Source organism: Hyla sarda, chromosome 12, assembly GCF_029499605.1.
Source record: "Hyla sarda isolate aHylSar1 chromosome 12, aHylSar1.hap1, whole genome shotgun sequence".
NCBI classification, from domain to species: domain Eukaryota; kingdom Metazoa; phylum Chordata; class Amphibia; order Anura; family Hylidae; genus Hyla; species Hyla sarda.
Genome location: NC_079200.1, coordinates 32,947,015 through 32,965,871, shown reverse-complemented (window position 1 = coordinate 32,965,871; position 18,857 = coordinate 32,947,015). Strand labels below are relative to the sequence as shown.

Here is an 18,857-nt window from a genome sequence, read left to right as displayed (position 1 = left end):
AAGAACGGGGCGGATCTAGACGGCCGTGTGAACGCAGCCTTACATGGGAGCACACACTGAGAACAGGCTCCAGACAGACCACCAGTAGAGAGGATCATTTAATCGGCTGATAAGCCCAAGAAGCTCCCACAGTTTCCGTGTCCACTATCCAGACATAGGTGTCACCTTCATTACATCCCCCATCTCTTCATTACACACTCCTATTTCTTTCCTACATCCCCATCTCTTCACTACACATTCCTGTCTCTTCATTACACACCCTTTCTCTTCATTACACACCATTTCTCTTCATTACACACCCTTTATCTTCATTACACACCCTTTCTCTTCATTACCCACCCTTTCTCTTCATTACACACCCTTTATCTTCATTACCCACCCTTTCTCTTCATTACACACCCTTTCTCTTCATTACACACTCCTGTCTCTTTATTACACCTCGTCTCTTCATTACACTCCCGTCTCTTCATTACACACTTCTGTATCTGCATTACGATCTCCTGTGTCTTCATTACACACCCTTTCTCTTCCACACCCTTTATCTTCATTACACACCTTTTCTCTTCATTACCCACCCTTTCTCTTTATTACACACCCTTTCTCTTCATTACACACTCCTGTCTCTTTATTACACATCGTCTCTTCATTTACACTCCCGTCTCTTCATTACACACTTCTGTATCTGCATTACGATCTCCTGTGTCTTCATTACACACCCTTTCTCTTCATTACACACTCCTGTCTCTTTATTACACCTCGTCTCTTCATTACACTCCCGTCTCTGCATTACACACTTCTGTATCTGCATTATGATCTCCTGTGTCTTCATTACACAACCTTGTGTCTTCATTACACTCTCCTGTGTCTGCATTGCATACTTCCGTCTTTCATTACACCCCATTTCTTCATTAAACACTTCTGTCTCTTTATTCCACCCTCCTGTCTCTTCATTACACCCTCCTGTCTCTTCATTACACCCTCCAGTCTCTCCATTAAAGGAGAACTGCGGCAAAACATTTTTCATTTACCCTTTGCCCAGGCTGCAAAAAGTAAAGGCTTGTTCCTGGTCTCGGTTACTCATACTGCACTCAGGGTATAGCCGTCCGCAGTGATGTCCCGCCTCTGCCTGCTGCTTGCTGCCCAGGCTCCTTACATGACAGTGTGCTCAGCCTATCACCGGCCGAGGCGGGACATCACTGCTGACAGCTATACGTTGAGCGCAGTATGAGTCAGTAAGCCCAGGAACCAGGAAGAAGACCAGCACCGGAGGACCGGGACACTGATATCAGCACAACAGGGGAACGTAGGAAGTTGAATTAAAGTTAGTTTTTTACTTTTTGCAGTCCGGGCACAGGGGAAATGAAAATAGTTTTGCCACAGTTCTCCTTTAATACTTTCTCTTCCTGGACCATTTTCTGGCACTTAGCAGCGGGACATTTGGTGTCATGGTTATTTGTCTGGCCATTGACATACAGCCACCGTCACATTTGTTTTCAGTGGTATCATGAACAAGACACCAGGACCGAAACTGTACAATCTTAAAGGGAACCTCTCATCAAATAAACTTTTGATATATTTTAGATGAATGAATGTTGAATAACTTTCCAATAGCATGTTAATGAAAAATAGGCTTCTTTCTATTGTATTTTTCCCGATCAGTCCTGTCAGCAAGCATTTCTGACTCATGCTGGAGTCCTAAACACTCAGAGCTGCCAGCCTGCTTTGTTCACAGCCAAACAGTCTGTGAACAAAGCAGGCTGGCAGCTCAGAGTGTTCTCCTTTGTGAACAAAGCAGACTGGCAGCTCGTAGTGTTTAGGACTCCAGCATGAGTCAGAAATGCTTGCTGACAGGACTGGTAGGGAGACCCCTAGTGGTCATTTCTTCAAAGTGGAAAATTAAATAGAAAGAAGCATATTTTTTTATAACATGCAATTGTAAAGTTATTCTGCATACATTAATCTATAATATATCAAAAGTTTTTTTTGATGAGAGGAACCCTTTAAGTGACTAATCCAGGTTCTGTATGGGTTGGAGTATAGAGGTCTCATGTTGAACGCTTCAATCCTGTCTTTGCTGTGGAGAGACACACTGCCCCCTGCTGGTGTGATGATCTGGAGAGCCATCGCATATGACAGTCGGTCACCCCTAGTAGTGATATGAGGGACACTGACAGCTCAGTGATATGTACAGGACATCCTGCGGCCACATATGTCACCTCTCATGGCTTCCATCTATATTTCTCAGCAGGATAATCCTCACCCACTCTCAGCAAGGGATTCCCAGGAATGTCTCCACCAGGTGGTAACACTCCCTTGGCTGCCAGTCACCAGATTTATCGCCAATCGCGCATTGATGGGACCATCTGGGACACAAGCTTTATAAACTTACAAGTGTGCAGGATCTACAGGCCCAGCTGGAACATCTGTAGCAAATGTGCTGCAGGATACTATATGGAACCTGTATGTCTCCATGTCCAACCATATCTTATCTTGTATCCAGACTAGAAGGGGCCCAACAGGGTACCAGAGCTTCTGTCCTTGGTGCATTATTTTTTGTTAATGAATGCAGAAAGGGTATGTCAGTAGTTTTTTATGCACACTTCTGTGGTGATATGAGATTAGTCGATCCTATGATCTAGCTTTCCCATTGTTTAAAGGGGTTTCCTAGGATTTTAAAATCTCCACATTAGGTCCATCTTCCCACAACGTATTGGTTCTTTAAAAAAATATCTCACAGAATACAGAATTCTACTACACAATTCACTCTCTATCTGGAATATGTTTTGCCATAGTTTGGGAGGCATCTTGGCATGGCATTCCCAAATCTAAAATCAGTGGCAGCTAAAATGTGTAGTTCACAGTGTGAAATACAGGAGAACTCCCCATAAAAAAAAACTCCAAATGAATGGGAGCTGCGCTGAGCAGGAGAAAATCCCCATAGCAAACATATGCTGCTCTGGACAGTTCCTAAAATAAACAGAGGTGTCAGCAGAGAGCACTGTGGTCGTGACAGAAAAGAAATCCCAAAAGAAAAGAATTTCCTCTGTAGTATGCAGCTGCTAATAAGTACTGGAAGGATTAAGAATTTTTAAAAGTAGTAATTTACAAATCTGTTTAACTTTCTTGCACCAGTTGAAAAGAAATGTTTTTTTCCCACCTGAGTACCCCTTTAAGCTGTTAAGGACCAATGACGTAACGTTACGTCATGAGTCCGCTCCCGATCTATAACGCGGGACCCGTGGCTAATAGCGCCCGGCATTGATCGCGGCATTAATAGTGGCATTAATAGCGCCCTTTAGACGCTGCGTTCAAAGTTGAACGCCACGTCTAAAGTGAAAGCATGCCGGTTAGCTCAGGGAGCTGTTCGGGATAGCTGCGACGAAATAGCGGCATCCCAAACAGCTTACAGGACAGCCGGAGGATCCCTACCTGTCTCCATGCTGTCCGATCGCCGAATGACTGCTCAGGGCCTGAGATCCAGGCATGAGCAGTCAAGCGGCAGAATCATCGATCAGTGGTTTCCTATGAGAAACCAGTGATCAATGTAAAAGATCAGTGTGTGCAGTGTTATAGGTCCCTATGGGATAACAATGATCAGTATAAGAGATCAGTGTGTGCAGTGTTATAGGTCCCTATGGGAACTATAACACTGCAAAAAAAAAAGTGAAAAAGAAGGTGAATAAAGATCATTTAACCCCTTCCCTATTAAAAGTTTGAATCACCCCCCTTTTCCCATAAAAAAAACACAGTGTAAATAAAAATAAACATATATGGTATCACCGCGTGCGGAAATGTCCGAATTATAAAAATATATTGTTAATTAATCTGCACGGTCAATGGCGTACGCGCAAAAAAATTCAAAAGTCCAAAATAGTGCATTTTTGGTCACTTTTTATATCATGAAAAAATGAATAAAAAGCGATTAATAAGTCCTATCAATGCAAAAATGGTACAGCTAAAAACTTCAGATCACGGCGCAAAAAATTAGCCCTCATACCGCCCCATATGCGCAAAAATAAAAAAGTTAGAGGGGTCAGAAGATGACAATTTTAAACGTATTAATTTTCCTGCATGTAGTTATGATGTTATGATTTTTTAAAGGCAAGGAGGAAAAACGAAAATGCAAAAACGGAAAAACCCTCGGTCCTTAAGGGGTTAAACTTATTCATTTTCCTGCATGTAGTTATGATTTTTTCCAGAAGTACGACAAAATCAAACCTATATAAGTAGGGTATCATTTTAATCGTATGGACCTATAGAATAAAGATAAGGTGTCATTTTTACCCAAAAAATTTACTACGTAGAAACGGAAGCTCCCAAAATTACAAAACAGTGTTTTTTTTCAATTTTGTCTCACAATGATTTTTTTTTCCGTTTCGCCATAGATTTTTGGGCAAAATGACTGACGTCATTACAAAGTAGAATTGGTGGCGCAAAAAGTAAGCCATCATATGGATTATTAGGTGCAAAATTGAAAGAGTTATGATTTTTTAAAGGCAAGGAGGAAAAAACTAAAATGCAAAAACGGAAAAAACCCCGGTCCTTAAGGGGTTAAAGCAGATCAGGCTAAAAAACGTATCCCCTATCCAAAGAACGGCCTGGGACCCTCCGTCATCCCCTGTACAGGGGCGCCAACACGTAGTGCCGGTCGACACGATCTCACCATGTATCTCTACAGGAGAGTTGTTTGGCTATTTTCGTCTCTCTCATAGAGATATATGGAGGGAGAAAGCTGGTCGCGGCTTCAAGCGAGGGTTGTGATGCTCCTTTTCCAGAGAGAGTCAGGGCCCCGTACAGGAGATTGCAGGGGGGTCCCAGCGGGTTGGACCTCCCGCAATCTAAAACTTATCCCCTATTCTTTGGGTAGGAGCGTGATTCAGCGTGATACTTCTTCTTTATTTCATGAAAATCACTTGTGTGTACTCTCTGGGACCAAAGGGGTATTGTTTCTCCTTGAAGAGGGCCCCAAAAAGCATTTGCAGACCTTTAGGGTATTCATGCTCCACTGGGAATTCTGGGTAGAAGGTTATGCAGCTCTTTGGAGCTACCTTTTGTAGGTAGCTATATGTCAAGAAAAGGTTTAGCTTCTACAGGAGCCAAGACAGAAACACTCCCAAAAGGGAAAGTATCCCATATGTAGACAGCTGTTTTGGGTTGTTGTCCTTTGTCGAAAGGCCTTTGAAAGCGAATTGTTCCGTTTCCCTAAAGCACCTCTATAGGGCAAATGAAGCATTACACAATTCCCATTAAATTCAATGGACTGTCTGTATGATGCACAGACCCAATAGGTTCTCCAGAAGTATAGGGGGAGATTTATCAAAACCTGTCCAAAGGAAAAGTTGCCCAGATGCCCATAGCAACCAATCAGATCGCTTCTTTCATTTTGCAGAGGCCTTGTTAAAAATGAAAGAAGCGATCTGATTGGTTGCTATGGGCAACTGGGCAACTTTTCCTCTGGACGGGTTTTGATAAGTCTCCCCATAGACTCTAGGTATTTAACTCAACTTAAAATAAGGGACTTGAAAGATGGTTTTCTATATCAAAGAACCTGTTGAAGTCTTTCTGTCTGGTATCCTATATTAAAGGACAAAAATAAATGTGTACAGTGACCCCCCGACCTACAATGGCCCCGGCATACGATCATTTCAACATGCGATGGCCTCTCAGAGTCCATCGCATGTTGAAGGCAGCATCAACATACGATGCTTTTGTATGTCAGGGCCATCGCATAAACGGCTATCCGACAGCGCAGACTGCTTCAGCTGCCACTGGATAGCCGTTTACGGTGCCCCGTGTGGTCCGCTGACGATCACTTACCTGTCCTCGGGGCTCCGGCGCGTCCTCTTCGGGATCCCCTGCATCATCGTTGCTCTCCATAGTCGTCATCACGTCGCTGCGCACGCCGTCCCGTCATCCAATAGGAGCGGCGTGTGCAGCGACGTGATGGCGGCCACGGAGAGCGAGGATGCCGGGGAAGCAGAGGCCTTGCCGGAGCGTCGGGGACACCCCGGGGACGCGGCAACAGCGATGGAAGGCGACATCCAGGGCAGCGGTGACAGTCCGGAGCGGCGGGGACAGGTGAGTATAACTCCAATACCAGTGGTCTTCAACCTGCGGACCTCCAGATGTTGCAAAACTACATCGTTTGTTGAAACCATCGTATGTTGAGGGATCCGTGCAATGTAAAGTATAGGACAGTGGTCTACAACCTGCGGACCTCCAGATGTTGGCTGTCCGGGCATGCTGGGTGTTGTAATTTTGCAACATCTGCAGGTTGTAGACCACTGTCCTATACTTTACATTGCACGGATCCCTCAACATATGATGGTTTCAACAAACGATGGTCCGTTTGGAACGGATTACCATCGTATGTTCAGGGACCGCTGTATATAGAAGCTTTCTCTCACCTTCCTTCCCATCTCCCTGCTTCTGAAACAATAACTTATAGAAAAGGCGTCTGAGTGTCTTGATGCCATGAGAAATGGTAATTCGTTTTGATGTAGAAATAATATTTTATTAAGCCATAAAAAACTGACACATGGCACATGAACATACTGTATCTAGTAGGGATGTTCAGCGTGTATTTAATGTTTCTGTTTATTTTCTTATATTTCCCATGCTCTCCTAGGTTTAGTTCCTTGTGATGTGTGCACTTTCTTGGATCCCAATTCCTGTTATCTCAGTATTTATTTAAGTACATATTTTGATAAAGGGTGACATAGATAAAGAGGATGACCATGGTATATACTGCAGAAAACACAGGGTTCGTGACACCACATTCCTCTAATGTGACATCATGTGTTGTTATTAAGCCCTGCAGTTAGATATAACACAGACCCCTCCATGTGTCAAGCCTACCAGTAGTAGCCACAAAGGACAATCACCCTATGTTAAAGATGTTACAGAAAACTTATATATATAATGGTAATCACAAGAAACAGAAGTTTTTCGCACTCACCGCAAGGCTTCAGACTCGATGCTCCTACACGGAAATGCCGGCGGACCTGGACGACACGAGACGCATAGCGCTCAGAGGCCTCTGGCCTCTGAGCGCTATGCATCTCGTGTCGTCCAGGTCCGCCGGCATTTCCGTGTAGGAGCATCGAGTCTGAAGCCTTGCGGTGAGTGCGGAAAACTTCTGTTTCTTGTGATTACCATTATCTGATACATGTATTTTGCCAATTGTTTCCAGCACCACCGCCGACTCTACTTTTATTGTCTCCATTGCTGCACTGCTTTCTGGAAGTTGGTCTTGTTCCAGTTGACCTTTGAGTCATTCACAGTTATTGGTGCCGTCCTTAACCATCTTTTACACATGTATATATATGTATGTATGTATATATATATATATATATATATCTCAATTCCAACAAATCACCGCACAAGTAGGTCTTGGATCAGAATAAAAATAAGCTGGTGGTTTTATTCCCAAAAAAATGCAACGTTTCGGCAATAGCCTTTATCAAGCATTGCCGAAACATTGCATTTTTTGGGAATAAAACCACCAACTTATTCTGATCCAAGACCTACTTGTGCGGTGATTTGTTGGAATTACTGTTCATTTATCCTGGGCTGGCAGTCTGGGTAATCATTTGCACGTAGGGTGGTCCCCGGTGCGGTCTTACTATTCACATTGAAATATATATATATATATATATATATATATGTAGGCGCTATATAAATAAATTATTATTATTAATTATTACTATATATATATATATATATATATATATATATATACTTGAAGAAAATTCGGTGGCAATCCCAGACTTTTCTTCAAGTATATACCTTTGGGTCCCCACCAGGATCAACAGCGGAAGGCACCCATGCATATTTTAATACGGAGTGCTACCTTCTCTACCTCTCTCTCTCTCTCTCTCTCTCTCTCTCTATATATATATATATATATATGCACAGTAACATTTAATAACTTAACCCCTTAAAGCGCCACGTGATGTCACGAGGGGGCGTGGTGTTACGTCACATCCCCAGTTCCTGAAACAAAGAGCTTTCCGAGACTGGAGACGCAGCCCTGCATAGAATGCAGGTGCTGCACGGAGATCGCAGGGGGTCCCAGCGGCGGGCCCCCAGCAATCAGACATCTTATCCCCTATCCTTTGGATAGAGGATAATATATCTTTAGCAAGATAACCCCTTTAACCGCCTAGATGCTGCCGTCAATAGTGACCACAGCATCTAGGTGTTGAGACAGAAGGAAGAGGCTCCCTTTGTCAACCAATTGGTACCGCGCAATGCTACTGTCTGCCATCTGTGTATGCCCAGTAGGCTATGCTAGGAGGAAAGACAATGACGACAGGCAATAACACTGTATAAGTATAAGTACTACAAGCATTTAGTATGTAATCAAGTTCTCAGCTTCACGTCCACTAGTGGAACAGATTCAAAAAATGTGAAATTATTTATTTAAATAAAAATCTTCCCCCGAAAAAAGAACCCCCCTTTTTAAGTAAAAATGAAATTGTAATGACCTGTGCAATAAAAATACTTACCGTATTTTTCGTCCTATAGGACGCACCGGCGTATAAGACGCACCCAATTTTTAGGGACAAAATCTAAAAAAATTAAGATTTTGAGCCCAATAGTGGTCTTCAACCTGCGGACCTCCAGATGTTGCAAAACTACAACTCCCAGCATGCCCGGACAGCCGTTGGCTGTCCGGGCATGCTGGGAGTTGTAGTTTTGCAACATCTGGAGGTCCGCAGATTGAAGACCACTGCAGGAGGAGGTAATACTCACGTGTCCCCGCCGCTCCGGACCCGTCACCGCTGCCCTGGATGTCGCTCCATCGCTGTCGCCGTGTCCCCGTCGCTCCGGAACGTCTCTGCTGCCGGCCGGGTATCCTCACTCTCCGTCGCCGCCATCACGTCGTTACGCACGCCGACGCACGTACGCGACGACGAGAAAGGAGAGCGCCGGCCATACAGGGGATCCCTGAACGGAGAAGACACCGAGGAGGCAGGTAAGGTCCCTCCCGGTGTCCTGTAAGCACTAACCCGGCTATTCAGTCGGGCTGTTCGGGACCGCCACGGTGAAATCACGGCGGTGCCGAACAGCCCGACTGAACAGCCGGGTTAGTGTCACTTTCCCTTCAGACGCGGCAGTCAGCTTTGATCACCGCGTCTGAAGGGTTAATACAGGGCATCACCGCGATCGGTGATGTCCTGTATTAGCCGCGGGTCCCGGCCGTTGATGGCCGCAGGGACCGCCGCGATAGGGGTGTATTCGCCGTATAAGACGCACCGACTTTTTCCCCCCAGTTTTGGGGAAGAAAAAGTGCGTCTTATACGGCGAAAAATACGGTATCTTTACAGCATCTAGCATGGCCTACAAATTGTATAAAAGTTATGGCTCAGCAATGTAAAAATTACTCTTTTTTTTTTTTCCAGGAAACATGTTTTTATTGTGCAGTAAGTACTAAAACATAAGAAAAACTTTATAGCAAGGGGCACAGTTGGCCACAGGCCACCCATAGACCCTTCCCTTAAATCAGTGACCTAGCGAGCATCTTCACATTCTGACACTCCTTACACTAACATCCTGTCATTTCCTCTCTGAAGTCAGAAAAAGCGAGGGGTGCAGGGTGCCAAAAAAAAAAAAAAGGAGAGCAAGAATGTGATATCTCAAGAAGTATATAGCAACAACTAAGGAAGACGGAAGAGTGAAAGCGGGGAGATGTCAAGCAGCATGGAACAGAAGAGACTGGATGGCAGGACATTAAAGGAACAAGCTAAGTAATAGACATTGAGGACACCAACATTCTGTTTCACCATAGGAAGATACAGCCGACTGACTAACAAGACAGCGAGTGAATAGAACAGAACACACGGATACACGGATATTGCAACTGACTGTATATAGTGAGGATCAATCCTGCAAAACTTCAATAAAGATTATCCAAGAAAATGTCATGAGGATTGGAGGATTAGCCAAGCTACGTGTTGCTCCTTTCCAATCTGTAGGACCCACTAACCATTGAACTGCACATATATATATACATATATATATTTATAAGTATCATACCAGTTTTGGAATTTTCCATGCATTCCCATTATATAGAAGGGTTTGCATTCAATGTATGCACAGCCAGACCTGAGCTTGTACCAATGCCAACTGTGACTGCCGACCCTGAGGAACCAGTGAAGCTCGGTGTTTGTGCCAAGTCTTTAGTGTCCTTGGCTTATGTCTTTCTGCTATTGGCTGGAATTTTGGGGAACACTGTCGTCATAAGGGTACTTAGGAACATCCGTGAGGGGCGAAGCGTTCATGCCTCACTTAGTCACCACATTTGTAGCCTGGCATGCTGTGACATTTTGCAGCTGGTGCTGGGCATCCCCGTTGAATTGTATAGCAGTATCTGGAGTCCTTTTCCATGGCCGCTGGGAGCTGCTGGATGCTCTGGCTTCTATTACCTATGGGAAGTGCTTTGCTATGCTGCTATTTTTAATGTACTCTCTTTGAGTTATGATAGACACCGTGCAACCTGTCATCCTTTGAGCCTTCACATTCAGTTTTCAAGGGTGCGCTTACGGATTTTGTTGCTGTGGATAGCTTCCCTGCTGGCTGGTCTGCCTTTGCTTTTTTCTATGGGATTGGAAAACATCAGTGTTAATGCAGTTGAGGAAAAGCAAGTATTGGTGTGTACACCACTTAGCCCAATGATAGGGCTCTTTAAAGTCAGCATCTGGGCATCCTTCCTTACATACCTGGGTGCGTTGTTGGTGGTAGCCATTACCTGCTGGAAGATGAGGAGAACTCTGCAGGGGAACAGGACTGACAGTTTGGAAATTACTGGACCCAATGGATCTATACAGTTATTGGGCAGGTTCTATGGACGACATGTGGCTGTGCGCAGACAAAATGCCAAACTACTAGGTAAGTTCTGCTCTAGAAAAGTGAACTAACATCTTGGTTACCTTGGGAACTTCTTCTCTTTCGACTTGCACTAGTTTTTAAAAAATAAAAAAATATCCCTCCAATACATACAAGAATTCACTGTGAGTGTTAAGTTAGCATGAGGCTATCTTCACACATCGGAATTTCCGTGTGGAATTCCACATTGGAATTTTGCATGGACATTCTGCAGCAGCAGAGTCCTATTGTATTCAATTAGATTCTGCTGCGCTGTGTGCACACAGCAGAACTTCCATGCCAAATGTTTCTGCCACGGAAATTCCGTTTTCCGTGACAGCAGAAAGAATGAACCTGTTCCTTCTATGTGCGGACTCCACACGGAATGCATAGCTGTCTATGAGATTTTATTGCCATAAAAAAAATCACTATATCCCCTCACCAAAAAAAAAAACACCCAGGGTACTTGTCGGTGTATTCCTCAGTTTTTGCTATGAATTCATTTAAACTTTCTTTTAGCCCTATAGTTTATAGTAGATGGTTTTCACTTTCACAAATAAAAAATTGATAAGGTTAATCCATAATTAGGAAGGCAAATTTGTAGGAGGTGGCAGCAGAGTTTTTACCTAGTGCTTCTTGACCCCCTGTTGAGGTGCTGTATCAGCGCACCCCACATGTGTGCATCGACATCCCCTCCCCCTTTTTACCATACAGTTAAATAAGTGAATTACAATTTAGGCTTTTTCTGATCATCATTGTCCTCTTTCCTCTTCTTCTTCATCTGGCTCAGAACACCATGTCAACTTCTTTCAACCAAAACGTCTTCTCTAAATCATCTATAGGACAAATATGTTAAACTGCACATTTTTACAGTACCCTCTACTCCTCTATACAATCTCCCATCTATAGGCCCAAAACTGTAATAATGTCCACTTGGTATCCTGTGCAGTCAAAGTGCTTAGGTTAGTAGGTCCCCCATTAGGTAGGTTTGGTAGGTATATCCCACAGCAGTTGGTTCCCTTAATAAGTAGCGCCACCCATAGGCAGGTAAATCAACCCCCCCCCCAAGTAGGTGGACATATTAGTAGGTAGATAGCTAACTAGTTAGGTAAGTAGGTATCTAGGTAGATAAATAGGAAAATAGGTAGGTAGCCAGGTAGGTAAAAAAGTAGAATAAGTAGGTACGTAGATAAATAAGTAGGTAAGTAGCTAGGTATATAGATAGGTAGGTAGTAATTCAGTTAGGTTGGTAGCCAGGTAGGTAGCTATGTAGGTAGATAAATTAGTAGGTAGGTAACTAGGTATATAACTAGGTAGCTAGCTATGTAGGTAGTTATCTACATAAATAAATAAGTAGGTAGGTGGGTGGGTACGAACACAGGTAGCTAGATAAGTAGCTATGTAGATAGGTAGCTTGGTACATAAGTAGGTAGGTAAATAAATAAATTAAAAGGTAGGTAGGTTGCTAGGTAAGTAACTATGTAGATAGCTGGGAATGTAAATAGGTAGGTAAATAAATAAATAAATAGGTAGATAGGTAGAAAGGTAGGTTGCTATGTTGGTTAGGTGGGCAGGTAGATAGCTATGTAGGTTAGGTAGCCAGGTTAGTAGCTTTGGTGGTAGGTAGCCAAATAGGTAGCTATAGTGGTAGGTAACCTGGTAGGTAGCTTTGGTGGTAGGGAGCCAAGTAGGTAGCTATGGGGTTAGGTAGCCAGGTAGGTAGCTATGTTGGCAGGTAGCCAGCCACACACACACTCCCCCACCCCCACCAACCACCCCCTCCCCAAGATCGCAGGGGAAAAAAGTAAAAAAAAAAAACGTATACTTACCTCATCATTTCCCAAGCAGCAGTCTCCTCCAGAGCGCAGGCTGGCTGCGTCCTCTTGCCTCCAAAGTGCAGGTGCCGATGAGTGATGTCATTGGCGCCTTTACTGCGTGGGGGACGGAGGTCACGTCTCCTCTCAGTGTAGGCCGCAGATGCGGATCACACAGAGAGGAGGTTTCCAGCTGTATATGCATGAGCGCATACAGCTAATAGCAACGCTCGCTCGTCTGGGGATCAAGTGTCCTGGATTTACCATTAGCATCTGTGCCAGACCTATGTTTGCCTCCCCCCCCCAGGTATGCACCCCCGGTGGTGGCTGGATTAGCCAAAGCGCAGATACGACATTGGGTGGCAGAGACTTTCCCTTTGTGTGAAACCTTTTAACACTTATTATGGGGGGGAGGGGATTTATCATTATTTATGTAAATCAAGTTCTCTTTACCCATTTGGCTGGGCGTAAGTCATGTGTACTTCCCCCATAAGTGTGATCGGGCTGACATGACCGGCTGGTGCAAAAATTTAAGTGTTTCCACTAAAAGTTTGCAACTTTTTCACCCATTGTGCAAACTTTTGCAAAGTGCAATTTACCACCAAAAAACAGGGTCAAATCAGTGATTAATTTCCCTTTTCTGTTCATTTGTTCCTGAGTTATCCTCAGGGTCCTTGGACTGAGCAAATTCTGCTCTGAATTGGGATTCTGCTGCTCTAGCGGAACTTTAACGTGTATCAGTAATTCCGTCAAACGAATGAACATGCAGTAGTTCTGTGTAAAATACAGAGCTACTGGGCACTGAATCCTGTGTAAGTTATGCACCCTGTAGCCCCTGTGCCCCTTTCTTTTGTTTCTATACATCAGGAGCATTTCCAGTTACAACCAAGGAGTCACAGGTTACATCTTTTCTGATCGCAGTTATTCACTTTCCCTTTTTTCTCCATCTGCCCCAGAATAACATGATGACTTCTTTCAGTCACAACGTATCTCCGCATAACTTGCCGGAGAAACATATTAGGCTCCTGATTTTCCAGCACCCTCTCTATCTTTTTTCCTTAGTTCCTCAAACATTAAAGGGGTTATCCAGGAAAAAACATGTTTTTTTTTAATATATCAACTGGCTCCAGAAAGTTAAACAGATTTGTAAATTACTTCTATTAAAAAATCTTAATCCTTTCAGTACTTATGAGCTTCTAAAGTTAAGGTTGTTCTTTTCTGTCTCAGTGCTCTCTGATTACACGTGTCTTGGGAACCGCCCAGTTTAGAAGAGCTTTGCTATGGGGATTTGCTTCTAAACTGTGCGGTTCCCGAGACACGTGTCATCAGAGAGCGCTTAGACAGAAAAGAACAACCTTAACTTCAGAAGCTCATAAGTACTGAAAGGATTAAGATTTTTTAATAGAAGTAATTTACAAATCTGTTTAACTTTCTGGAGCCAGTTGATATATAAAAAAAAACATGTTTTTTTCCTGGATAACCCCTTTAATAATGTCCCTCTTGGTGTCCCACACAGTGGACACACCATTTCCCACAAGTGGGCACACCATGTCCAATACTATTACCAGCGATTAATGACTGGATAATACATAATACTGTTAGGGTGCGTTCCCACAGGGCGTATACGCAGCGTATTTGACGCTGCGCAAAATTTATGGCAGCAGCGGGAAATACGCTGCGTATTCCTTGCCGACACGCCGGCACACGGCCCCGCCTCCAAAACTCACTACACACATAGGGCTGCCGCCGGAAAGCCCTGTGTGTATAGTGAGCAAGGGATACGCAGCGTATTTCCCGCTGCTGCCGTAAAATTTGTGCAGCATCAAATACGCTGCGTATACGCCCTGTGGGAACGCACCCTTACTCATCTCTGCAGAATCTTCTCAGCCAATCACTGGCCACACCATTGTCCCGCCTCAGTCAGTGATTGGCTTAGAGGCCAACACCTCATCAGAAAGAAGAAAGTAGCGGTGACAACGGGAATCGGAACAATGCATAAAGAATGTTTTTTGGATACATCTGTTGTAATACAACCTCTCTCGTTTCAGGCTGCATCGTTGGAGTGTTAGCTGTGTGCTGGCTGCCGTTCCAATCTCGGAGGCTCATGACTGTATTGCGGAGTAAAGAGCAGTGGACAGATACCTATTACCGCTCTTATATCACCTTACAGCCCATTACTAACAGTTTTTACTATCTCAATGCTTGTCTTACCCCTCTGCTTTACAACCTGACATCCCGCCAATTCTGCAGAGCCTTTCTGCATAGTATCACACCCTGCACAAAAGGGGCTCCTCCAGAATCGGGGTCCTGGGAGACACAAGCAAGAGATCATGGAATCAGACTCTCTGCAATAGAATCAAGTGACATGTTATAGATTCTGTTTTGTTAAATTTCTCCTTAAAGGGGTACTACCGTGGAAAACTTTTTTTTTTTTTAAATCAACTGGTGCCAGAAAGCTAAACAGATTTGTAAATTACTTCTATTTAAAAATCTTAATCCTTCCAGTACTTTTTAGGGGCTATATATACTACAGAGGAAATGCTTATCTTTTTAGATTTCTCTGATGTCATGACCACAGTGCTCTCTACTGACCTCTGCTGTCTACTTTAGGTACTGTCCAGAGCAGCATATGTTTGCTATGAGGATTTTCTCCTGTTCTGGACAGTTCATAAAATGGACAGCAGAGGTCAGCAGAGAGCGCTGTGGTCATGACATCAGATAAATCTAAAAAGAAAAGCATTTCTTCTGTAGTATATATAGCCCCTTGTTACGCCGAGCGCTCCGGGTCCCCGCTCCTCCCCGGAGCGCTCGCTACACTCCTCTCACTGCAGCGCTCCGGTCGGTTCCACGGACCCGGGGCGCTGCGATACCGCCTCTGGCCGGGATGCGATTCGCGATGCGGGTAGCGCCCGCTCGCGATGCGCACCCCGGCTCCCGTACCTGACTCGCTCTCCGTCAGTTCTGTCCCGGCGCGCGCGGCCCCGCTCCCTAGGGCGCGCGCGCGCCGGGTCTTTGCGATTTAAAGGGCCACTGCGCCGCTGATTGGCGCAGTGGTTCCAATTAGTGTTTACACCTGTGCACTTCCCTATATCACCTCACTTCCCCTTCACTCCCTCGCCGGATCTTGTTGCCTTAGTGCCAGTGAAAGCGTTTCCTTGTGTGTTCCTAGCCTGTGTTCCAGACCTCCTGCCGTTGCCCCTGACTACGATCCTTGCTGCCTGCCCCGACCTTCTGCTACGTCCGACCTTGCTTCTGTCTACTCCCTTGTACCGCGCCTATCTTCAGCAGCCAGAGAGGTTGAGCCGTTGCTAGGGGATACGACCTGGTCACTACCGCCGCAGCAAGACCATCCCGCTTTGCGGCGGGCTCTGGTGAAAACCAGTAGTGACTTAGAACCGATCCTCTAGCACGGTCCACGCCAATCCCTCTCTGGCACAGAGGATCCACTACCTGCCAGCCGGCATCGTGACAGTAGATCCGGCCATGGATCCCGCTGAAGTTCCTCTGCCAGTTGTCGCTGACCTCACCACGGTGGTCGCCCAGCAGTCACAACAGATTGCGCAACAAGGCCAACAGCTGTCTCAACTGACTGTTATGCTACAACAGTTACTACCACAGCTCCAGCAACCATCTCCTCCGCCAGCTCCTGTACCTCCTCCGCAGCGAGTGGCCGCTTCTGGACTACGACTATCCTTGCCGGATAAATTTGATGGGGACTCTAAGCTTTGCCGTGGCTTCCTTTCCCAATGTTCATTACACTTGGAGATGATGTCGGACCAGTTCCCCACTGAAAGGTCTAAGGTGGCTTTCGTAGTCAGCCTGCTGTCTGGAAAAGCCCTGGCTTGGGCCACACCGCTCTGGGACCGCAATGACCCCGTCACTGCCTCTGTACACTCCTTCTTCTCGGAAATTCGAAGTGTCTTTGAGGAACCTGCCCGAGCCTCTTCTGCTGAGACTGCCCTGTTGAACCTGGTCCAGGGTAATTCTTCCGTTGGCGAGTATGCCGTACAATTCCGTACTCTTGCTTCTGAATTATCCTGGAACAATGAGGCCCTCTGCGCGACCTTTAAAAAAGGCCTATCCAGCAACATTAAAGATGTTCTGGCCGCACGAGAAATGCCTGCTAATCTTCATGAACTTATTCACCTAGCCACTCGCATTGACATGCGTTTTTCCGAAAGGCGTCAGGAGCTCCGCCAAGATATGGACTCTGTTCGCACGAGGCGTTTCTTCTCCTCGGCTCCTCTCTCCTCTGGTTCCCTGCAATCTGTTCCTGTGCCTCCCGCCGTGGAGGCTATGCAGGTCGACCGGTCTCGCCTGACATCTCAAGAGAGGACACGACGCCGCATGGAGAACCTCTGCCTGTACTGTGCTAGTACCGAACACTTCCTGAGGGATTGTCCTATCCGCCCTCCCCGCCTGGAAAGACGTACCCTGACTCCGCACAAAGGTGAGACAATCCTTGATGTCCACTCTGCTTCTCCACGTCTTACTGTGCCTGTGCGGATGTCTGCCTCTGCCTTCTCCTTCTCTTCTGTGGCCTTCTTAGACTCTGGATCTGCAGGAAATTTTATTTTGGCCTCTCTCGTCAACAGGTTCAACATCCCAGTGACCAGTCTCACCAGACCCCTTTACATCAATTGTATAAACAATGAAAGATTGGACTGTTCCATACGTTTCCGCACGGAGCCCCTTCTAATGAGCATCGGATCTCATCACGAGAGGATTGAACTTTTGGTCCTCCCCAATTGCACCTCGGAAATTCTCCTTGGACTTCCCTGGCTTCAACTTCATTCCCCAACCCTGGATTGGTCCACTGGGGAGATCAAGAGTTGGGGGCCCTCTTGTTCCAAGGACTGTCTAAAACCGGTTCCCAGTAACCCTTGCCGTAACTCTGTGCTTCCTCCAGTAACCGGTCTCCCTAAGGCCTATATGGACTTCGCGGATGTTTTCTGCAAAAAACAAGCGGAGACTCTACCTCCTCACAGGCCTTATGATTGTCCTATCGACCTCCTCCCGGGCACTACTCCACCCCGGGGCAGAATTTATCCTCTCTCTGCCCCAGAGACTCTTGCCATGTCTGAATACGTCCAGGAGAATCTAAAAAAGGGCTTTATCCGTAAATCCTCCTCTCCTGCCGGAGCCGGATTTTTCTTTGTGTCCAAAAAAGATGGCTCTCTACGTCCTTGCATTGACTACCGCGGACTTAATAAAATCACGGTTAAGAACCGCTACCCCTTACCCCTCATCTCTGAACTCTTTGATCGCCTCCAAGGTGCCCACATCTTTACTAAATTGGACTTAAGAGGCGCCTATAACCTCATCCGCATCAGAGAGGGGGATGAGTGGAAAACAGCATTTAACACCAGAGATGGACACTTTGAGTATCTGGTCATGCCCTTTGGCCTGTGCAACGCCCCTGCTGTCTTCCAAGACTTTGTTAATGAAATTTTTCGTGATCTGTTATACTCCTGTGTTGTTGTATATCTTGATGATATCCTAATTTTTTCGGCCAATCTAGAAGAACACCGCCAGCATGTCCGTATGGTTCTTCAGAGACTTCGTGACAATCAACTCTATGCTAAAATTGAGAAATGTCTGTTTGAATGCCAATCTCTTCCTTTTCTAGGATACTTGGTCTCTGGCCAGGGACTACAAATGGATCCAGATAAACTCTCTGCCGTCTTAGATTGGCCACGCCCCTCCGGACTCCGTGCCATCCAACGTTTTTTGGGGTTCGCCAATTATTACAGGCAATTTATTCCACATTTTTCTACCATTGTGGCTCCTATTGTGGCTTTAACCAAAAAAAATGCCGATCCCAAGTCTTGGCCTCCTCAAGCGGAAGACGCCTTTAAACGACTCAAGTCCGCCTTCTCTTCGGCTCCCGTGCTCTCCAGACCTGACCCATCTAAACCCTTCCTATTGGAGGTTGATGCCTCCTCAGTGGGAGCTGGAGCTGTCCTTCTACAAAAAAACTCTTCCGGGCATGCTGTTACTTGTGGGTTTTTTTCTAGGACCTTCTCTCCGGCGGAGAGGAACTACTCCATCGGGGATCGAGAGCTTCTAGCCATTAAATTAGCACTTGAGGAATGGAGGCATCTGCTGGAGGGATCAAGATTTCCAGTTATTATTTACACCGATCACAAGAACCTCTCATACCTCGAGTCTGCC

The 18,857-nt window shown here is 45.5% G+C and overlaps 1 protein-coding gene across 1 annotated transcript; it reads left to right on the top strand.

Moving 5' to 3' along the window:
* Window positions 1-5,418: 5,418 nt before the first annotated feature.
* LOC130296240 (G-protein coupled receptor 39-like) lies at window positions 5,419-15,098 on the top strand. Its single transcript, XM_056547572.1, has 3 exons — window positions 5,419-5,491; window positions 9,408-10,893; window positions 14,732-15,098. Exons 2-3 carry the CDS (start codon window positions 10,059-10,061, stop codon window positions 15,055-15,057), a joined length of 1,161 nt encoding a protein of 386 aa, XP_056403547.1. The 5' UTR covers window positions 5,419-5,491; window positions 9,408-10,058; the 3' UTR covers window positions 15,058-15,098.
* The last annotated feature ends 3,759 nt before the right edge of the window (window positions 15,099-18,857 follow it).

What these genes read in the sequence shown, in the direction of transcription:
- LOC130296240 (XM_056547572.1), top strand. Translation starts at nt 10,059, where the DNA reads ATGCATTCCCATTATATAGAAGGGTTTGCATTCAATGTATGCACAGCC. An exon ending in ACAAAATGCCAAACTACTAG is followed by an intron (nt 10,894 to 14,731) that starts GTAAGTTCTGCT and finishes CTCTCGTTTCAG; the next exon opens with GCTGCATCGTTGGAGTGTTA.